The 23,548-nt window shown below is 44.7% G+C and overlaps 1 protein-coding gene across 3 annotated transcripts in view; it reads right to left on the bottom strand.

Annotated features, from left to right (window-relative positions):
* Positions 1-23,548, bottom strand: part of LOC135898601 (uncharacterized) — an 82,303-nt gene that overhangs the window by 7,822 nt on the left and 50,933 nt on the right. For 2 of the 3 annotated variants that reach the window (XM_065427652.2, XM_070526680.1), the window contains exon 2: positions 7,451-7,922. In XM_065427652.2, the coding sequence (XP_065283724.1) occupies positions 7,451-7,912 (462 nt within the window). In that variant the 5' untranslated portion in view covers positions 7,913-7,922. The remainder of the gene's footprint in view (positions 1-7,450; positions 7,923-23,548) is intronic. The other variant, XM_065427658.2, reaches the window with a different exon arrangement.

Genomic DNA, 23,548 nt, shown 5'->3' with positions numbered 1-23,548 from the left:
ACTGCATATTCTAAGGTTGGTATAATAATAGTGTTTTAGGCAAGGAGGCGTGTACCAGGGGTTGCTAGCGTAAGCGAGCGTCGTAAGAAAAAAAAGCTTTCGGAGAGCGTTTGCTGAAACATATTCGACATGCCTGGTCCAAGAAAGGTTATCAGAGTTCCATAGACCTAGATACTTATATCCTGTGACTTCATGAAGAAAATTATTATTAGCAGTGTAGTAACACAGAAGAGGGATCTTTTCAGGTGTTATTCTCATAAATACGGTTTTTTTTCAAAGTTAATTGACATTTGCCACTTCTCACACCAAGAAACTATTTTTGCAAAATCATTATTCAGCCTAATTTGATCATCAGTCGAACTTATTTTCTCATAAAGTACGCAGTCGCCCGCATACAACTTAACATGTACCGACAGGTTTTTAACAATGTCATTAATAAATAATAAAAACAGTAGGGGGCCGAGGACGGATCCCTGGGGAACACCAGAATCGACAGGAACGTAATTGGATACGGCTAATTGGAAACATTATTGATACTTTCTTCGTAAATTATGATAATGTACTATGAACAGTCAATTTACTGATAATTTTGCATCCCTAGAACTGATGCATTATTAAGTATCGTAGTTTCCCGTTATAAGATGCAATTATTTTTCAAGAAAGTTTTGTCAGCCCATTTTGTCAGATGTGTGACTTATAATGCATAAAACCATGTGTTATGATGGGACCAATATGATGTTTTTTTGCGAGTACAGGAAAGCATGTGCAGCAGCCTTCTGGAAGAAAAACTAATTCATTTTAAAAGTGGCGTGACCGTGGAGATCAGACGTCAGCTCCTCGGGCTTGCCTGTATGGGTCCCTGAGCGTACAGGCTGGCCGCGTAGGCTGTGCCGCGTACGCAATAAACGCCACTGTCGTGGCCTACACAATGTAAGTGCCTCCTAAATTAAATCTCGAGCATACTAGTTTGCGTACAGTTTAGTTTTTCTGAAAGAAAATGTTTACCCATGATAATATTGCAGGAGAAAGGCACCGCAATTTTCTATTACGTCGTGACACCCGACATCAACATGTTAAAAAAAGCACCACTTTGTTATCAAAATAATCATTAGTGATGATTAGTGATGAGAGTAGGAGTTTATCCATGTGACAAATCGCAGCAGTCTAGCAGCAGTCATAGTGCTTCATAGGCCACCCCGGGACCCCACCAGCTAGACGAACGTCGGCGTCTTGCACCGCAACCATTCTCACCAATTGAGTGGGCATATCAAAACTTCCCACCATAATGCTCTGCACGAAGAAGCTGCTGACCCTGGATAAATTTGAAGAGCATAAACGTACGCTTGCCAAACCTGCAAGGACAAAACTTGTCTCGAGCCGCTCGGGCCTCATGAGATCAGCGCCCACCAACGTCTCATGCTGCAACAATTCGTACGTTTCACGTTACATAGATGTGAACTACAGTTGAGCCTGCCAAAATTTATACCGACTTTGACTCGTAAAGTTTCTTGGTTATTACGTTTTTCTATTTTTTCCCCGTAAGCATATAAGTGAGGTTTTTCTGTATTCACATATCCTGCTCAGCAAAACCAAAACTGGTTGGTTTCATTTTTCCAACACATGGATACCGGATACCAGTAAGCTAATTTGGGCTCTGCGATGCTTGCCGCTATTTATTTTCGTGTTTACTGGCATTGCACTTTGATGTGTAGCAGCAACAAGTACAAGCCAAAAACGTCAAGTCAGCTCTCCTCTAGTCTTTTCTATGCTGTGGAACAGCCTCACTCATAGAGGAATGTTTTCCAACATTTGCCCGTGACAAGCGTCACCTGTTAAAGTATACCTGCTTCCATCTACTGACTGCCACAGACAAGTAGCAGTAATTTTATTATTTTCATGTGAATTTTGCACTACTAGATGGCGCCAGCTGCACAGAATACTCACTTTCTTATGAGCGCAGTTGCTATACAACAGCAAGAACCTGGCTTTCTTGGGTTTTAAGAAAGACAGTATGAAGTTAAGCAGTCTCAGTGACAATGGCTGCCCTTTTCAGTACCGAAATGTGTTTGTTCTCCACCTCAAGTAATGAAGTAGACCTGGAGAGCTTTAGCGAGTTGTTTTTAGAGCTTCAACTGAGCAATGACAACTGCAAAATGTTTTAGCCTCTAGGAGACTTCTTCTCATGGATACAGTAGACAGAAATTCTTTGCCAAGTCTGCCTCTGCAATTTCTTTCGTCACAACACCAGGATTTATGCATCGTGTTGACAACAAAAGCATGCTCGACTTCTATTCCAAGAAATGTCAGGTCTCTTACAGACCTTTCATGTGTGCGCTGCTACACTCTCCCAAAAAGCGGAGAGAATGTAGCAGAAGTGCTCTCTCCACACAAAAGAACCCTCTTCACCTCTAGTATGAGCTGTAATGATGTAGGACAAGGCAGAATCTCATGCACATGCTTTTTGTGCAACTCACTTTTAGTATTTGTCGAAATGGAGATTGACAAACGGACGGGATACAGGATCGATCGGTATCGAATTTCTTGTTAAAGTTGGTAAGAAAGGTGCAGAAATTCGTCAAATGTAATGCCCTATAGAATTAATGGATGCCCTAAAGGAGAGAAATGTGTTCAAGTGGGCTAATGGTTTATGGTCAAGCTGTGAAGTCTTCTAAGGCAAAGCAAACTCAAGGGGCCCCTCTACCTTGTGCAAAGATGAAAACGTACATTGTGTGCATCCTCCTGTGCTGAGTGACCACCAACTGAGTGTTCGAATAATGGCAGAATCACTTGGCAAGGGAAAACCACACATTCACAATATTTTGGCAAAAATTTCGAAATGAAAAAAGTTGGCGCCAAGATTATGCCGAAACTGCCAACTCCTGACCATCAGTTGCCACGAAAAGATGGTTACATTAATTGGAAAACTTCAGACAACAGCGATAAGTATTTGCAAAGGCTCTTCACAGGAACTATTTACAATCAAATTACAAATACAATAAAACTAAATACAACTCTAAGAATACCGCTCAATAGTTCAATATATCAACAATTAGAAATGCAAAAATATGCCTACCTGAAGCTTATCAGGCATTTTCGCACGTCTTAGACAGTTTCCCAAGATCATGAAACATTAGACTTATCCTGTTTGCTTCTAAGGCGATGTCGAAGGAACCAGTTTACTTAATTTTGTCACATGAATGTTACAAATAAATCGCCCATACTGTGGAGTAGTCTTTCACATGCTGATCACAATGTCATCCCCAAGAGCCTTCATCACCCGAACACAATGCTACATTTAGCCCAGGGTTCGTGCGGAACATTTTACTTAAAATTCAAGGTAAAACGAGAACAAGGTAAAAGCGGGAGCCAATGTTTCGACAAGTGTACTTGTATTTCTCAAGGCGACAAATGCTTTCCTCGGCACAGCATATATATATATAGGTAGGGTTCTTCTAAAGGGAGGAGGGGGTAAGGTGAGTGCGTGAGGCAACGACCGAAGGTGTCTTAGCGGCGACAGGGTAGAATTGATAGCCCACTGACCTCTAGCGGACCCTACTGCCGCTAACACACCTTCGGTCATTGCCTCACCCACTTTACCCCTTCTACCCTTTAGGATAACCCTGCATACACACACTGTGCCGAGGAAAGCGTTAGTTGGCGTGGAAATGACAAGTCCACTTGTCAGAATGTCGGCTCTCGCATTTACCTTGTCCTAGTTTTTTTCAGTGTCTTGAATTTCCATCTCCCGCCTTCCACTTGTTTTCCAAGGTCAATTCAAGGATTGTGCGAATGCCTAAGGCCAAAATTTAAAGGGACACTAAAGGCAAATACTATGTCGACACGGACTGTTTAACTACCGTTCTACAAACCTCGCAACACTTGTATCGCACCAAGAAAAGATTTAGTTTACAAGAAAATTGCACCTGAAGGGTCCGAATGCTTTTCTCGAAATTCGAATCATCTGCCCCCCAACCGGGGGAGTGCTGACATAGCATATGCCATCCTCACCCTTTGCTGCCATCGGTGAAAAGAACTCCGCCTGACAGACGGCGCTAGCGAGCCAAGACAGAGCGGTGGACTCGTGGCTGCAGCTGCTTTTTGGTCAAGTGGCGTGGACCATTCGGGCATCACGCGACATCATATGGAAGTTGAGTTCTCTGCTACTTGCAGTTTGTGCGACTTTCGCGAGCCAGCAAAACCAGTGCAGCACTGCGCAATGACGAACTAGTGAAACGCTGAAAGAGTGGGTGGCACTGAGTTGAGTGAAAATGAAACCTTTCGACCACCCGCGTTGTCGTCAGGGGTAATTTCAATGAGATCTTTTTTCTAAAAGATGTAATAGAACTGGGCAAGTAGGATCTTATTTCGTCTTACGATACAATACAAGAATGTTTTTTGCAACGAATGGTTGACTACTAGTGACAAAATTTAACTGTGGAGTGCTTTCGTCATCGCGCAAATGGTTGAATGTCGTGGGGGAATCACTAAACATGTCGTGCATTTACCTCAATTTCCCAATTGTTAAGGCTAGATAATATTGACGCCTTAGAGATTCTTGAGCACTAATCTATCAATTTAGCTTGACTTCATATTTGTCTTTAGTGTCCCTGTAAGGAGAGGAAACAAAACTTATTCACACGCACACAACGGAAAATGGTGAAATTGTCTTCATAGCTGCAATTTCCAGCAGCTAAGCAGCTTCTGAGTTAGACACGCACTTCAAGCTCTTTGAGTGCCTTTTCAATGATGACTTTCCCCACTGTAATGATTACATTGTGTTCTAGCATGATATTTAGTAATGTCCGTCTTCAGCCAAAGATACTCATTATGATAATGCCAAATGGCTGGAACTTTCCACCACACATTCCTGTAGCCTAGGCCTCAACAATGGAACCATAATGACTGTGGTGTGAAACAACTATCAAAACAACAAAAATGGTGACACGGCTTTGTCGCTTGGTCTGGTTTCGTCTAGTTTCACGATGGCAATTACAGTTTAAATAAGCCAGTCGTTGGCAGCTAAGGACCTGCCACACTAAATCGCATAGCAACACTCTTAAAGAAGATATCTAGGATTATTTGCCGGTAGACATTGTCCATGGCATAGCCCCTATGTGGATAGTGTTACCTTGTGTTACCGTGCACAAAGCTTTTAAATTCTTTTTGTTGTTCGAAATCAAGCACAGACGAATCCCTTCCGCCGTCTCTCTGGTCCTTCAGAAACATGGTGCCGTGATGGATACCCGAAGACGGACGTCATATAAACAACACCTTTTTCTTCGATGGGTTTAAAAATGAATCAGCAGTGTCTGGCTCAACACCAGGCCGTAACGGGAAGCACCACGATCGATAGTCGTCAATCATGCAGCTGCACAGGCGACAGCCCTTTCAATACGATTTCAAACTTGAACGGAGAAGTCGTGTCGAAGAAGCCAGAGATGCTTAAAGCAAATCTGACAATGTTTATCAGAGAAAATTATGAGGAGGTCGCGAATACACTGAGAGAGCACAATTGCTAACACGTCTGAACGAGGTGAAGTGCGTGTGAAAGTCGCAAAACCAGGTCAAGGCTCAGATAGAATTGCCTGTCGAACCGGAAGATATGGTAACAGAATATCAAAGAGTTTCAAAGTGCGCACTTAGGTTCCTTTTCTTGGGCTTCCCCAACTGCACCCTCGCCTCATAATCGCGACAAACTTATAACAGAATAGATATGGTAATTTGACTAAGGGTGCAGTGTGATGTAAACAGGATGAACAGAAGTAGACACGCACAGCACTCTGTGTGTCTACTTCTGTCCGTCCTGTATACTTTGCGTTGCACTCACAGTCATGAAAAACCAACAAGCCCAACTTTTTACATAGCGCTGTGTGTGTCTACTTCTTATTAGTCCTGTGCACCTATACTCAATGTTATACTCAAAGCCCGACTTTGTACACAGTAATTTGCTTCAGTTCAATACGTGCGTGTCTCAAGTTGTGGTGAAGATAAAAAATAAATAGTAAACTGCATTTATAAGTAGCACTTGAATTTCTGGTGAATTCACTTGAAGCAGTTTTCAAAATTGTCTCAGAACAATTCTTGAGCAACACCTCAGTTATTCAATGGTTTTTTGTATTTCGATGCTCCTTGGCGAGTTACCACCACATTCACATATCGGATTTGTCAGTTTCTAGCCTTTTCCCGAGATGATCCCGGAAATAGTGCAGTCTAAAAATGTTGGGACGATCCCGAAGATAGTGCACACAATCCAACGCTACTCCAACACATGCGAGAGGAGACGCAATAGAGTGCCGTGAGAAGTGAATCGCCCAAATTTCGATCCACAACTCGGTCAAGAAGATCTGAGGAGGCCGCACACTGACGTCACGGCGTCTGGAAGGTCATGCGCCGACTTCTTGGCAGCACCACTAGACGGCACAGAGTTTCCAGCAAGAAGAAAGAGGAGATTGACGGCCGCATGGTACATTTCAAAGCGTACGCACCTACCGACGCACTGTGCATTTCGGAAGCCACATGCAGGCTTCACAGCAGTGCCACTAGGTGGTCCCCAAAGTTTATAGAAAAGAACGAAAAAGGACTCCCACTTCAGTACATGCCTCATCCATAACTCACTTCGACGGTGGTAATACACTGTCTCACTATATTGATCCAATGGTAAATGCATTACCGTCGACAGCTATTATGACATGCATTCTGCCGAATTTTTCCTACATCGCAATGATGCAGTAATTTCGGTGAACAGCTGCTTCCTTCTCTTTATTCCAGAAGACAATGTCACACAGCAGACACCTCCCAGTCCACGACATGAGCGGTGGCAGGTTATGACGCAACACTCCGCTGCCATCTCTGTAACTAAAGGGCACATTACTGCATCCATGCAGCTCCACTGTTATCAAAGTCACCGTTTCGGACAATGCAAACGGCTTTTCTTGCCACCGCGTGCTGGCCCTAGGCTGAGACTGTAATAACGAGTATGCTTTTGGTTACTTGCACCCTCGTCCTTGCGTGCAAGGCATTGTGTGCACTGACGTCAAACAGCTTGGCAACGGATATGCAACTTTGTCCATGCTTGGATAAGACTTACAGCGTAGCAGTTTCTCGTGGCAGCTCAAGATGAGCTACCAAAGCTAAACCCTTAGCTTTGGCAGCTTTGCGCTCATATTGGTCTGCATTAACAGTGCCACTTTTCCTTCTAGTTCTACATGTTTAGAAACAATGGCGTCTTCTTTAAAATGCTCCTTCAACCAGGTAATTTATTTCAGAGTTTGCTACACATTATCGTGCGGTGCAGTAGATTCAAGTGCTTTGTCTATATAGACACAGTGGTTAACAGATAGACCAGAGATGAATTAGCTATGCAAAACATGCTTATGCGCGTATTTTATTGATTCTTCTACAAATCTGCTAAAAATTTCGAGGAAACCTTAGAGCAAGGACATAAGCTTACCTCAGAACTCAGAAAATCTTGCTCATCAGTAGGCTTGCCATCGCCTGGAACAGAAGGTCCAGGCGCCGAGTCTGAGGGCGTGGGCGTTGTGTCCGTGTCTTCCGACTTAGTATCATATCTGCGGTCCACAGTGACACCAGGCTGGTGGGAACTGGCAGAAGCAGTCTGCTGGGTATCTGGCTTTTCAGCAACTGTGCTGTCCACAGTCCTTTCAAGCTCGCTAGATGCGGCAGAGGCAAGTGGCGATGCTCCAACTCCAGACACTAACTCTAAGTCTTCTAACCCTGCGATCAGTGCCCCGTCCACAGCCCTGCAAGGCTGGCTGGTCCTGGAAGAGGCATGCAGTGGTGCTGTAGCCTCAGGTACTAAGCCCAAATCCTCTGTCTCAGCAAAAAGTTCTCCATGCGCACTGATGCCAGGTGGCTTGGAGCTAGTAGGTGCATCCAGTTGCGGCGGAGCCATGGCTACTGTACTGCACAAAACAAGGGATAAAGCTCAGTTCACTGTCCCCTTTTCCAACTTATCAGTTGTTTCTCATAGATTATATCCTGTGCAACAGGTGCAGCAATATTAAAACACAGGTTGACTGAGTAGTGGTCTTTAATGACTTCAACTACCACTTGAACTATGAGACACAACAGAGAATATCTTACAGTCAAGATTATCCTTCACTTTGGATTGACTCTGGCCAACTGCCAGATAATGAATGAATCAGCAAGTGAACGCACACAGGCGAAACAGAGGGTATGATGAATGCAGGGTCAATCCATCTTCTGCTATCTTTCACACGTTCTACCCACTTACCCTGCAGTTCACCGATTACCTCAACAATTAGTCCTAATGCAGGTCAAAGAAACTACCTTAGCCTGGATTCAACTTCATCCAGCCTACTTTGACGCAATCCCTAGCCGCTCAATGTATGTTTCTGCCAGGTCACGCTGCACTCCTATTCTCAGGCTGCCAATTTATTTAATTTAATGAATACCAGTTACCTATTCTTCACATTACATGGCACGGCATGCCAACTCCCCTTAATACTACTAACTCTCAGCTGGAATATCATCCATTTGAATTTTATCACTATTCTATGGTGCTGCCTGCCAAGCATATTCACTATAGATTGTAGGAGATGTCAATGCCATCTGATAAAATAAAGTTATACACTTTAGTGTGAAGGACCAGAACCTGGGGAAATTATGGGTAACACTGAGCTTAGTGTTACACATTACTTCCTCACCCCCTCCTCTACTCTGGCTTCTGGATTGGATTGGCGCGGCTCGCTACGTGGTTGCGCGCGCTTTTCCGAGCGCAGATTGCTGTGCGGCTGGTTTCTGCGCTAGGCTTCTACACAGTTTCTTTTTCGAGCGCAGATCGGTGTGCCTCTGGTTTTTGCACTAGGCTTTTATAAGATCGCTTGTCGCTGCTTTCCATTCGGCGCGGCTTGGTGCAGGCGCACAGATTTGGCGTGCGCCTATTTTTTGCACTGGTCTTTGAGCACATCGCTCGCTGTTCGCGCTTATATATAAATACGAAGTGACCAAAATGAGCGTCGCTTAGCGCGGAAGTGCTGCGCCGCGGGCGTACCGTGTATGTAAGCGCGCAGCAAAGCCGCAGCAATGTAAGCGCACAGAATGGAAACATTCATACAAGAGCAAAGGGTCAGAACACTGCGCTTTGTTTTCCATTACTTTGGCATGTACCATCACACTGGGTAGCGCCGAGCGATCGCTTCTAACAAACGCAGAAATGAGTCTCCAGCAATGTAATCGCAAACAAAATACTTTCCAGTAGCACTTAGCTTAACAATAAGGGCACCGGTTCAATGCAAGTGGAAACTGCAAAGGCCCTTTATTGGCAGCCCCTAACTGCACCTAGCCACTAAACGAATGAATAAGGTGGCTCTAGCCTAACCTACTCAGAGTCTGTATCAACACTGATGTAACCGACTGCTGTCTCATCACTAGCCACTGTTGTTGGCCTTCAGCTTTAAACCAGCCGTATAGCTTCCATATTACAATATGGCAAAGGGACATGAAGAAAATAATGCCAACGTTAACTACCCGTGAAATGGCAGAAACATTACGACTTGTGGAGTGAATATAATTGTGATTCCTTGCTCCTGATAGATCCATGACGCGATGTAGAGCTCGACTAGCATGCACTGTCACCGTCACTGACCTGAAAAAGCAGACAACGGTCCCTGCAGCAATTTTAGAGGGTGCGATGAACACTAAAGAAATATAATTTTCGTTAGGCAATGCGGGGGATGCGAGCATTGTGGTATGTGCTGGCACTCTCGTCGGCTGAATCTAAGCTATACGAACTACTAGATCTAAATGAAATTGATGCAATTGCCACTGCACACGAATGCAGCATGCGACTTGGTGTGACATGAACACTGTCCCATGCACTTACACACATTTGCACACAGTGGCGTAGACATGCTATATTCCTGGGGGGGGGGGGGTTCTCTAGGGGGAGGGAGGGTTCATACAGTGTTTTTACACTGGCTATATTGTAAGTAGCTCATTTAGGGGGTGCTTTTCAGGGCGTATGTTTATCGGCATGTATCGGATGTTTTCGCCGTGTGCTTATCGCCAGTACCACGACACATGCACCACCGAGCACAAATCTGAAAAACAACACACTTGTGCGAGATGCCATGTTGTGGGGGCAGAACACCGGCCCCTCTCCTTCTGAAGCAGTAATACACTCTGAAATGACTCTTTTTTTTTTAATACTCGGAAACAGGAAACAAAGCCTGGGGCTGCAGATTACCAGCTCACACGTACATAAACAAGACAACACAAAAAACATTCTTCAAACGTACAGAGGATTAAACAAACAAATACATTGGTAAAGCAGTCATATAAAGTCAGGGAGTGTTTCAGATGCAGCAACTACATTGGTTATCCTGCGACATGAAATGTGTTTTTTCTGGCAGGTATTCGTTTGATAATGTGGTTTGCCACAAGATCTAGGTCCATTCACCGAGCAAGTTCTTTGTAGCAGTACAGCACTGCTGTATGGTTGAATCTAGCTACTCCCATTGCGGAACACAAAAAATTTTTCACTCTTCGGAGGCATAAAAAGATGTCTTTGAAGTTCAAGAAGTGACCGAAACTGTCAGTGAAATTCACAGAAGTTAAACAACCTCAAGAAGGAGCGTCCTTCAATGGCTCATCGTCTTTCCCCGAAAGAAGGTCTTTCAGTCATAAAATGTTGCAACTGTCACATTACACTGCTTTGTTATTTTCATCAACGTGGCTTAACACAGCTTGAGGCGGCCTGGATCAAGGCCTCATCCCCCTTGTCTAATGCACACAAATACATGCAGCCGGCTTATCCCATCGAACTTTTCCACATGTGTCATGTGATCCCACATTTATGGCGGAGAACACTTCCGCAAAGATGCATGTACAGCATCGACAACTTAGGAAGAACCATTGCCAATAAAAATCTTACAGAGAACCGAATACGTCTGCGTGCCATCCTTTATCATAATGACGGGGTGTTTGCCTTTTCTTCTTGGCGACGTTTGGATTTAAAAGCTCAGTCTTTAGTGCTTTGCTTGACAAGTCACTCCAAAAACTAGAAAGTTGTCTTGAAGGTCGCCAACCCTCTCTTTAACGGCCTTCATTAAGAGTGCTGCATAGCTAAAGTGCAGGTTCCTTTTTAGCAGAGCAATATTAACAGTTTCCAGCCTTTAAGAAACACGTACCATCAGCCTAAGCATAAAGAAGTCATAGAACTTTCCGAGTACTTTTTCACAGCCACTAGCTCGGGCTGATGTCTCGTTCTTTTTGTGCGATGAAACCTTGGTTTCATCAAACTACTTCGAGTAGTTCAAAGCAGTTGTTCAAAACAGACTGAAGTGAGAATTCCTTTAGTGTCCATCTTGTTTGGCAGAATCCTCTGAGTGCTTGATTTTCTCCCTTCTAAAACTGCTCGAACCAACTGAGTCCTTTTGGAGAACAATTCACAAAATTTATCAAGTCTGTAAACAAGCTGACCAAAACGCGGCACCGATTAACTTTCATGCCTAAGTCTAGCAATGCCAGGTTCAGAGTGTGCGCAAGGCAAGGCCCATAAAACACTCTATGCTCCGCATCCTGCACTACAGCATGAAACCCACCACTTTTATCAGATAGACCTGTGGTGAAGGGAGTACAAACGCACTTTGGTGTCTGCAGTTATGTAAAGGCTAAGAAACGCCTCCACCACTTCCAGGCTTTCTGTAACGTATCTAAGCTAGAAGGATACCTGTTCATGTGCGGTTATGTCGGAGGTCTGGTCAGCAAACACAGCACAAGACACAGCATTCTGCACTTCGTTCATTCAGAAGCAAAGCAGACTATGGGCTTGTCTGGCTTGTCTGCTCTAAAGCCCCTCCATCCATGCGCCGCCGCCGCTTTCTTAAGTGCGACAACCTTTGCTGTGCGCCACCATTTCCCCTCACACCAAATCCAGTTCCCGCATTTCCGGTTTCAAAATTTCCGGTTCCGTCGTTTCCGCTTCCTGGAGTTGCGCTGCGGGAATTTCTGCTTTGACGGCCGATGGTGAGACGCCCGCGCGTGCATAGCAGAGCTGTGGCAGTCACCATGAGAAGAATGCAAAGGGGAAAAGCTGTTGTATTACGCTGAAGGAGTACTTCACGGTCGCTGTTTTCCAAATGCACGAAATACGAAAGCGGTCTCCAAGCGCCCAGGCACTATGTTCCACTGTACGTTGTCTCTCGTAGCACAACCCGTTGGAGATTGACACGAAGCAGCGAACACGATCAGATCGCTGATTACAATAGGCGGTGGTTCTGGGATGGAATAGCATTCACAGTTTAAGCCGCAGCTGGTGCAATTAAAGCCTCTCCAACGACGACAAATAAACAACGCTAAATATACATAACACTTCAAGTCAGAACAGAAAGCTGCAGCTACGGAAGTTCCGTTTGACGCCGGAAGCTAAGGGGGTGAGTGGGAGAGGAGCGTGGAGGAGGAGGGTAGGTTGGCAGTACTTAACCTGGTCTGCTTCACTGGCTTCGCCGCCGTACAGAAAACTTAGCCTAGGCTGGTGTGGCTCGGTTTGCCGCCGGGCAACAGTCAATTGCTCTGCGTGTGAATGAAACATCAGCAGCACTAAATGAAGCTCATAACCGCTAATTTGTAACACTGTATATTCATGATGACCCAGCTTTCAACCTGTGGAGCATAGGTTCACAAGTTAATCAACACCATGGCCTAGGGATCAGTTAATCAAGATCATGCCCTCCTGTAGCCTGCGCCTGTTTGCACATATTTTGTGTTCCCAGACACTGCTCTCAAACTTAATTACAACTTGCATGATGTTACATCCCTTAAACTGCACCACGTGGTTCCAATTTGAAGCAAAAAAGTACATGCCTTAAAGGGCCCTCACCAGGTCTGGCCTTTTGAGCTGACAAGCGCAGATCATACAATGCGTGATAACGATCATGCCTGCAAAGTATTACATCGCTACGCATCGCGGAAAGATCTGAAATTTCAAGCAGAACGCCGTTTTTCCTTCTCCTCGCGACCGCCACGCTCCAAGCCGGAGGATGACGTACTCATGTCCCTGCGCCTAGGTACTCGAGTCTGCAGTATGGCTCGCTCATAGTGACACGCGACTTCGAAAATTAATCAAGGCACGATCTGTTATTTGTGTGATCTGTTGCTTGAACTGAAGAATTTAAGTTTTGGGAAATAATAAAACACACGAACGGATTGCCTGCATGTTTTTTGCTTTACTTCGCAACGAAGCAAGAGAGATACTACAGCTTCGTCAGCTTGTTCCCACGGTCGTGGGGTCACGTGCACAGGTACCAAAACTATGGCATTTTTCACCATGCTCCAGCGCATGATCATGCTCTGCGATCCACTTGTTCTGCCTCAGTATTCGTGTAAAATGGAATTATACTGCTAGTCATGTGTCCTTGTGCACGGCGTGCAAAATCATACGCTTGGCGAAACGATAACAGCTTCCACACATCGCCGCCAGAGGAAATGCGCATCATCGAAATAAAGAAGTGAGGAGAAAAAAAAAGTGAAGGCGAGGTCCATGACGTATGTGCCACGCGATCCTCGAGGTCTGGCATAGGAGAACGAAGGGAAGGATTTTCACTTGCGAAGGCTAGATGGGGAGAGTGAAGAGGGAGTCCCCCTATGCACTGGAGCCCACCTGCTGAAATCATAGGTTCGCGGCACTGAAATATTTCTATCTCAGATATTGATGAGCCGACATGAAGAATGTTTGCGGTGTAACGCTCCCTAGAGAACACGTAACAACTTCCAGCGTATAACTAAAATTTGCTATGGGGCCTGGTGAGGGGCCCTTCAATCCTTCTGAAGGGCTTTGACTGTACGTTCATAAGACATTAGAAAAATGCTTGACCAATTAGGGTGGTAAACTATTCTATGAAAATTGTATAGTCACTATTTTTGGGGAAAAACACTCATATAGTAATAGGGAAAATATAGGTCAATCTTGCATTGGGCTATGTTGGCATAGAAAACGTTATCAAAGCTTCCAAGGCAGAGTCTGTGGTTCCATTCATATTCAACGTAGTCCTTCTTTACTAATAAACAATTCACTAAACCTGAGCAGACAATGACAAAAACCGTGAAGACATTGCACGGTGGTGCAAGAACTTCTACATGGCGTTCCCATTCATCTTTCATGTCTGCATCTTTTCCGGCTTACTGAACTTCCCATCCTGCTAAGTCACTGTTTTGCTATTGCAGAAGCTTAATTTATGGCGCCCTTTGGCCATAACAGGCCCTTACGGCACCAAACAACACAGATTTATTCAGAAGGTTAATGTACTAATCTAATGTAACTATCCTTTTTAGCGTCCTGCTAAAAGGGCACTGAAAGCTTTTTGAAGAGTAAGAAAACATTACCGATCTGTAGACAATGCTGGCATCAACATGCGAGCCGAAAATTATTCTGCTGCTTGCTGAAAGGAACCTCAAATCTTACATCATTTGATTGTGCGGGTTTCAAAGCCCCTACTCTTTTTCAGCCTCAGGCAAAATAAGCGATGAAGCAACGAAATTCCATAAAGCACGATGGCCCACAAGCACCAGCTATACAGCAAGGGTCGTACCCAGCCTTCCAGACTTTTTCCAAGAAACAGGGCAGCGATAGTTGTCAATGCAACACCAAAGTGAAATATTAAATCAGTTTCAGACTGATAAGTAATTCTGTAAAACCACTACTTTCGTTAGTTTCCTGGTAAGAGGTAAATTCCCAGAAGGACGAAAACTAATGGTGTGTTCGGTTGGCCACTCTGGTCCTCTGGCGCAGAGTTGGCAGATACGAGCAAAGCATGCAGTCTGAGCGGGAGATGCAGTGTATCAACCGAATGCATGAGTGATCTCAGAGCAGTGCGCCAGTGGCGCCACTTCGCTTTGCGGCTGAACATTACATTAGCTGTTTGTCGGAGTAATTGCTGACTACCTTTCGAACGCAGCCTTGGACTTTCAGCACTTGAAGATGCTCGGCGAACAACTCAACAAACTTGTTCGCACAAATGTGGCAGTCGTTGTAGGAGCTCCCAGCTTCAAGGCCCTCGGTTGAAGGTGCTCTAAAAGCATCACTGATGATTCTTCCGCATTTATTAGTGGCTTTCGTTTCGACATCGTGCAATTATGCCTTGCTCAGTGTATATTGACGGCAGTGGCACATGAAAATGCCACGGACACAGCCAAACAAACCTGCACGACGCTCCAAAACTCCCAATGGCAAAAATGTGCACTGGCGCTGTCATTTGTAGGCAACCGCGTCAAAATACGGCAGTGGGTGTCGCTGGACACTCCTCTCGGCTAGATCGCGCTCACGGAACTCAGAGCGGTTGCGAGTGCTTGAGTCGGAGGCTGACGCCCCGAAAGAATCACCCAAACGTAGTCCAAGCTCTCGGCTTCTACCACCCGAATGCGTGGCCACTTTTCAGTGCCCTATAGAGCGCTGAAAACGACCATTCGAATATAACATAAGGATAAACATGCATCTTTTCAAAATTTGTTCTGAAACGTCAGCGCTGGCATCTCGGTGTGTTGTGACAGATTTCACATTATTTTCTCGCATTCAGGCCACCGTGATGCCGTAAAGATTCTCGTTCTCGAATCCATTTGTCAGACAGCTGCTTCAATGAGTTACTATAAGTGCACCGCCAAAAGAAGAAGAAAAAAGATTCCTGGCCGAGACAACCTTGAGTTCATATCTTTGTACTTGCGCCTCACGTCTTTTACAAGAAGAGAGGTGCTTTCAGGTTTCAATGAAAAAATCAGCTAACATGATGGCTGTTGAAGAGAAAGCAATAAAGCATGCTGGTAATCACAAGATACATATGGTTTACCTTACAGAAATGTGCCACATTAAGATGAGAAGCGCATAGTGAACTTCAGGCACGAAGACGTTCCCCAACTTTGTTTCCATTAACAGCTAGAAGATGAGGGCGCCCACTTTTTCCAAGTAAATTGCTGCTATGCGAAGCCCTTAATGTACCACACCTCTCAAGCATTGATTGGTAAGAGGAAAATATTCGACAGCATTCATACTATTTCTCTCTTTTCAGGCATGTGCCCATGGTCTCATTGTTAACGCATAGGGCTTCTTTGCTTCGGGACCGAAGTTCAAAAAACAACCATTAGTCCTATATATCTACACATATATATTGGGAACATACGTAGAGACACCTAATGCCCCAAGCGTGCCATACACGGTCAATAACATAAAAGCCGCAAAGTGGAGGGAAAAACTAAAGAAAGCTATTGCTTTAAAAGCAGCGATAGGTTTTGAGCTGATACCAACACAATGCCGTCAGAGAGCAAACAATGCGTTGAGCGAAACACAAAAAGTAAACACTGCATACTTAGTATATTTATAAAGCAACCCTAAAGTCTGCTATCTCACTTGTTTTTAAAAATATGAGTCCAGATTCTACGCATTACGTTTTGACTGCTTTACATTCATTTAGACACAATATCTTTCTTGAAAAACATAGGAAAGGCCCATTTGCACTTCTCATGCTCGCGCCAGTGACATGCTCGCAATGACATATGTACACAGAGCCCTTCATTTTGGGGTAAAACAGGTTAACAGCCTATCTTGCACCTCGAACAAAATTCAAGAAAATTTCGTTGAAACATTCTTTCCCCAATGTTTACCCTTTTGTAAAGGATAATTAAATGCACGTGTTAAACATCATATCAACACTGCCCACTTTTGTGAGCTAGCTGTCAAGATATATAAATACTATTACATGGATGTGTAAAATGCCTTATGTTCGCTTAACACACAAGAAAAAAACCCGCATTATAAAATTATAACATATTCAGCACCTGCTGACCTTGAATGAATGAAAGTTGCTATTTTTTCAGTATCCGCATTTAAAAGAATACCACAATGGGACATTCTACTGAATTTTCCATACGTCACATACTTCTTTACTGTAATGAACGACCTAGCCAAGCAACATGTTCTCTTCCCCTGGACACAGGAAGGCGGCGTAAAACACAGAGCGTCATTTCAGCATGCCAACCAAGATACCAGCTCACAATCGATTTTATTCAAGCACATACTAGTGAAATCTCCTTTGTGCATTTCCCAGAACACTGAGGCTTATCACACGGTTTAAGGTTCGCTTTCTCGTATGGGTTCAAGGCATCCTCTATGATCCTTATCATACATCACAAGACTACATTCATAAGAGCTGAGTTCAACTATTGCATGACACCAAGTTGATAACTATATATGGTAGTACTGAGGTCAGAGGTACAAATATGCTGTTAATATGATTTTGATGATAACGGAGCGAAACTTGATCACGCTGAGTTTTTATGTAGTCACCAAAAATGAAATGGTGTGGATCAGCCACTTGCATGTTACAGTTCAAGCAAGTGAGTGACAAGGCAAGTTGTGAGCCGTTTCCACTCCTTTAGAATGTGACAAATAAATACTAGCTCAGGACCTCAGCAGAATTGTACGCTAGCCACCCACATATATTCCACAAACTTAGTGACTGCCATAGTGATACACCATCCCTAAGCAGTGCTTTCAGTTGTGTATAGGAAATCATGGCCTCTGAAAGGTCTTGTTCCAGCCGGCCCATTCACATGGACAGAGCGCAGGTTCAGCGGGGGGCGCGGCCGGGTCCTTCACCACAGTGTGGTGCTTGAGAAACCGACGGTTCTTCGTGCGTTGGGAAGGCTTTCGGGTGCTCCGGTGCTGTTTCTGTGTCTTGGATGAGGCGAGAAAAGAAATGCTTTTGTGCTGCATGATCACCGATGTGGAAATGATTGCTGACCGTCCTTGAGGGACAAAGGGCATGCTGGCCCCTATTCATGCTCAAATACGTTAATTTCTTTTCCACACAAATATTACCACTACATCCACGTTTGTTTGTAGAAGTGGAATATATCTGCAAGCGTTCGTTATGTGCCGGACATGCACTATACTTCGCAATTTACGGGTTCTATGCATGTTTACCGCTTTGGGAGTTGGTTTCAAAGCTTTAAAATGGTCACCTGCTGGTGTCGGCGCTTGCTTTTGTATGGGCATTTCAGCGTCCTTATAGGGCCCCCGGCATGTTTATTTTTGAATATATTTGTAAGTTCATTACAGATGTTCTGGAAGCTAATGGGTAAGGGGGGTAAACTTCCACGTGTCTACCCACGGCATGTTTATTTTATTTATTTTTAAACATATTTGTGAATACCTTAAAGGGGAAACACAGTTACATAAGCATGAAACGGCAAGACAAAAGAAAAAGCAGCATGCAAAAGCAAACTAAAAACAGGCACCAGTAGCATGGAATGGTAAAAAATATTACATGAACGTCATTGCACTGCAGAATAGGCAAACCATAACATTGCAAGTTGCGAAAAAAGGAACGCATTAAACTCTACTGCCTACGATACGCTACTAGAACTTGCGCAATTTGTTTAGAAAAATAAATTAGTAAGCATAACCTACGTATTTATTATTATTATTTGTTTTGAACACATATACACAGTTAACAGGAAAGGGAAAGCGAGGAGCAGGCTGTCAAGTGCCACAACGCATGCCTACTCTTCTGAAGGGAGGTGACGGCAACACAGAAATGGAAGATAGGAAAGAGGGGAGGAAAGAGGAAAGGAAGAGCAACAAGACAAATCTAAAGACTAAAGTAAAACACAGTACACTATGCACATTGTTCTGCCGAGTTTCGACTCTACAGCCGGAATTAAAGTGACTTCGCGTCGAACAGCCTCCACAATTATCAATCACATCCATGGCTAGTTCGCTATGCGGCTAATTGTGCGCTCCACGATGAGACGCCAAGTACAGCTGCACGAAATCACGGTTTCACCGGTAGTCAGTTCACAATATACACTACAAGGTGTTTGAACCCACCACCTCCTATCTTCAAAGGATGAAGCTTTAGAAGACAGTACAGATCACACACAGTACGGCCGGTCACTGAACGTCACGTTAGTACAGAATGTTAAATGTTCACGCTACAAACGTGAACCTAAGTTAGTTAACTCTAGAAAATTTAGTAGGGCGCGATGGCCTGATCCTGTTTAGGCGCACAACCACTGGGGTATAAACATTCCTCGAGTGTCGCACACCGCAAGCCAAGGAGATGATAGTCTCTCACTAGCGACATGCGCTGCGCACTGAAAGCGGGACACTCAAATATAAGGTGCTGAAGCATCTCGTAGAAGCCACAAGACGTACACAATGGACTTGCCACATGCCCTTGCCTGTATAAACGTTGGTGCACGTTCACGCAACCAACCCTCAGCTGGAGCAGTTGTGCTCTAGCGTGACGAGGCATGCCTCGAGCGCGAACACGGAGCGGGAACGTTCCATTTACGACATGCTGATCTTGATGCTGCTTGAGTAGGTGGCGACGAATCATCAAACGAGCGTCATCAAGCTTGCACAAAATTTCTGGACAGTCACAGTTGTTATGAGCGCAACTTGAAGCAAGCCAATGAGCCTAATTTCCGGCGATTGTTACGTGTGAAGGTATCCATTAAGCAACGAGAGATGCTCCACGTGATGTAATTTTGCTTGCAGAGTCAGCAATGTTGCGCACAAGAGGTCAATCGAGCTCACTGCGTTGTAACCTGAGGGCAGCACAAGAGTCCCTAAAAATGACAACCTTCGATGTAGTTAACTCCTCTTACGCGTATTTCAGTGCAATATTAATCACTGCTAGCTCTACAGTTGTTGACAAAGTTGGATGAGATATTCGGAAGATACGTCGTACTTGAGTTGAAGGGCAGAAAAAAGCAGCAGAGGCGCTTTGACCGTCATTGTGCGCAGATGCATATGTGAAAACTTAAACATATTCTGGAAAAATTTCGAACATGTGGAACTGAGCCAATTGGAATATTGCCGAAAAAGCCATATCAGACTTTTTTTGCATGTCAGGTATTGTGAGGTAAATGGGGAATATGTGTTTCGTGATACCCTTTGGAGGCGGAGACGTATCTGAAGCAGCATGTTCAGAAATGGTAGTGATATTCATAAATAATGCCGCCATTTTTCCCATGCGAGATAACGGGCGGTGAATGAGACGATCAAGGAGCGACTGACCATTTGATGCGCGGTGCAGACGCTCAATATGATACAGAGCTCTCTGATCTGCTTGCAGCCTCAGGGGTAACTGATGCGCTTCAGTGAGTAATGCAATAGATTGCGCCCCACGACGTAATCCAAGCATTAGGCGAAGGGCAACGCGATGATCTCACTCCAGTTGGGCCATCAAACTAGGTGGTATGTTCAAGATTGGTAATGCGTACAGCATGCCTGAGAGTACAGATGACTGGTACACCTGAAGAGCCATTGTTTGGTTGCAGCCAGCACCTGGAGCAGTCAAGGCGGCCACATACTTAAAGAGGGAGTGCGATTTGCGTCCTACAGATTTAATGGCAGGACGCTAAGAGATGGGATCATCCACAATTAACCCCAAATAACGGTGTTGTCGCACCCAGTTTATAGGCGATTCGTCAAGATACAGTCGGCTCATTGTTCAGCGAGCGCGTTGTTTAGGGCGATATGCTATTGCAGCCGACTTAGCAGGTGATATGAGCAGGCCAACTTCACCCAAGCACTCCGAAGTAGCGTTCAGAGCTCTTTGCAAGCTTGCACGAAGCCGCGGACCAAGGTGCGAAGGGCCGCTTATCCAAAGAGCAATGTCATCTGCGCAGACAGCTATGCTCACACGGAAGTCAGTGTCCCGAGGCAAGCGACTTGGAAGCGCGGCGAGTACGGTGTTAAACAAAAGCGGCGATAATATGCTGCCTTGTGCAACACCACACTTCACATTTCGGTATTCACTAGTTACTCCTCCGACGCGCACTTTCATCCAGCGCTCCGATAGAAAATTATGCACAAATTGGAGCAGACGACCCGAAATTCCCGCGGTTGCAAGAGCGTAAGTAAGAATATAAGAAGAATATAAGAATATAAGTAAGAATAACGTAAGTAACAACATAGAACCTAACATGCATGCAGTCAGATTTATAAAAGCAATAAAAAAAACTGAGCTCCAAGATTGAATTTGCTGAGAGCGTCCGCCATCAGTAATGCAGCTGTGGCTTTTACATGCTTAGTAACTAGACTTATGTGTCATTTACATGCGTTTCTCTAGCAGGGCTTGTAAGTTCTGACCATCTAATTGACACTCTAAATTAGACTCACCGTCTCACAAGGAGATGCATCACAGGAACCATTCCCTAAATATACCCCGACAAGAAACACAGCAGCCAGCCTGTTTCCCAATCTGCTAATAATGGTTTACTGATAAGATTAAATATGAGTGCAGTGTAAAGCAGGCCCATATTAAGGCGAGGGCTGTCGGATAGTAAAGTATAGTTCTTAGCCCATTACTAGACACCGTCGAGGCGAAAACGAGAAAAAACGAGACAAATCAGCACAGGTACACCTTCAGCCATTCTTGACATCTCCGAAAGACACTGCCAGCTCAGTTATCTCGTGAAGTGTTGCCTGTAGTTTCAATTTCGCATCCTCTTCACTGGCTCTTGTAGCTGTCTTTCAAGTTTGGCTCAACACAACTTTCAGTATTATGAAATTCCTCTGCTAGAACTCACATCATCCAAGCCCTCTTTTACTTTCTTTCCCTTCAAATAAGCACTTGCAAACACATATCTCTAAGGGCACCCACGTAAACAGGGCTCAAATAAGTGTCCGAAATATCGACAAAGCCGGAAATGCAACAACTGAACAAAATTTTACACTCTACCTGAGGCACCTGATTCACCAAAAATAACGACGTATTGGGGACGGCGCAGCTGTTCAAGTTTACTTAAGCCAATTTACGAAATTCATGCCCCGGTAGTCGCGAAAGCTCCGCCAAAGCATGGGCACATTCACTTAAACAACAACGCCAATCCAGGTACATTCACATTCGCTCTCCGCTCAGCTTTGCTCTTCCCGTTCTTCTCCCAGCCTCGCCCAACGGTATGTCAATTCCCACCGTGCGAGTGGCAGCTCTCAGGTTAGTGATTTTCGTTTCGGTTTCGCTCTCAACCAAGCACCAAAAATGTCGTGAAGTGTTGCGTGTTCTTACGTCTGCGGCACAACCTTAATCACGGTGTTATCTGGCTTGATGAGCGCTTTCACCAACTTGCACGCGCGCACACACACACACACATGCATATACATGTAGAGAGAGAGAGAGAGTACGAGGTACATTGGATTGGAACAGTATATTTTACGGACGTTTCAGCTGGTGGACAAGCCTTTGTCAAAAGTCACTTTTGAGAAACGCTAGGCTGTTGCTGGAAAGTAGTACAATTGATTTTTTTTTTCGGCGCTGCCATTCGTCGTATCACGATGAGATTTGTTGGGTTAGGTGGGGGGCTGTTAGCGTTTCATCATTACCTAGCGTAGTCTGCTTCAAGCTCTGGGAGAGTCAGGACCGCTGTTTCCGTGAACCTCCTCATAGTGCTCTGTCACGACATGTGATGGCATCCACATGCAAACAACGGTACGCAATCAAGTTCTGTGCTAAACTCGATAAAAGTCCTGCCGATATCTACCAAATGATTCAGCAAGCTTAGGGGAATTCTGCTCTGTCATATTTCCAAGTTTCAAGGTGGTTGAAGGCATTTAAAAGGGGCCGAGAATACGTGGATAATAAATCCCGCTCTGGACAGCCATCAACTAGCAAAAGTGACGAAAATGTGTCATGTTCGTGATCTTTCGAACACCGACCGTCAAATCAGAATGCAGATGATAGCACCGACTTTAAATATTCCGAAAACCGCCGTACACGGCATCGTAAGTGACAATTTGAACACGCGGAAAGTGTGTGCCAAGCTGGTGCCCAAACTGTCGATCGACAAGCGGTGATCGCGAGTGAAATTTTGCATGCAAATCGAACCTTATTATTTGTACAGTGTCATACCGGTGAAGAAACGTGGGTATTTGAGTACGATCCTGAGACGAAGCGCCAAAGTTCCAAATGGCACACTTCGGGGTCCCCTCGCCCCAAGAAGGCAATAATGAGGAAGTCGAAAGTGAAAACCATGCTAATTGTCTTTTTCGACACCAAGGGTGTGGTCCACAAAGAATTCGTACCTAGAGGGCAGACAATCAATGCTACCTATTACGTGGATGTTCTCGAGAGATTGAGAAAAAAGGGTTCTCCGAGCGCGAAACGATATCACTAATACCTTGCAGTTGCACCCACCATGACAACGCTCCGAGCCAGTTCTCTGCGTGTATGGGGGTTCCTGGCCAAGCGCAACTTGGCGATACTTCCCCAGCGCCCCTGTAATCCTGACCTGGTTCCGGCAGACTTTTTTCTCTTTCCGAGAATCAACAGTGCCTTGAAAGGAGTCTGTTTTGGGGCCATTGAAGCCATACAAACTGCAGTGACAAAGGCTCTAAAAGAGGTTCCCGTTGACGCCTTCCAGGATGTGTACAGTGCATGTCAGAGTCGCTGGCCAAAAACGTGCAGATGCCAAAGGAGACTACTTCGAAGAATTGTACATGTTTGTAAAAATATCTTGAATAAACGTTTTTCTACAGATAAAATCACGTGACTTTCCGGACACACCCTAT

Source organism: Dermacentor albipictus, chromosome 10, assembly GCF_038994185.2.
Source record: "Dermacentor albipictus isolate Rhodes 1998 colony chromosome 10, USDA_Dalb.pri_finalv2, whole genome shotgun sequence".
NCBI classification, from domain to species: domain Eukaryota; kingdom Metazoa; phylum Arthropoda; class Arachnida; order Ixodida; family Ixodidae; genus Dermacentor; species Dermacentor albipictus.
The sequence above is the reverse complement of the archived record's forward strand: the minus strand, read 5'-3'. Positions and strand labels throughout refer to the sequence as shown.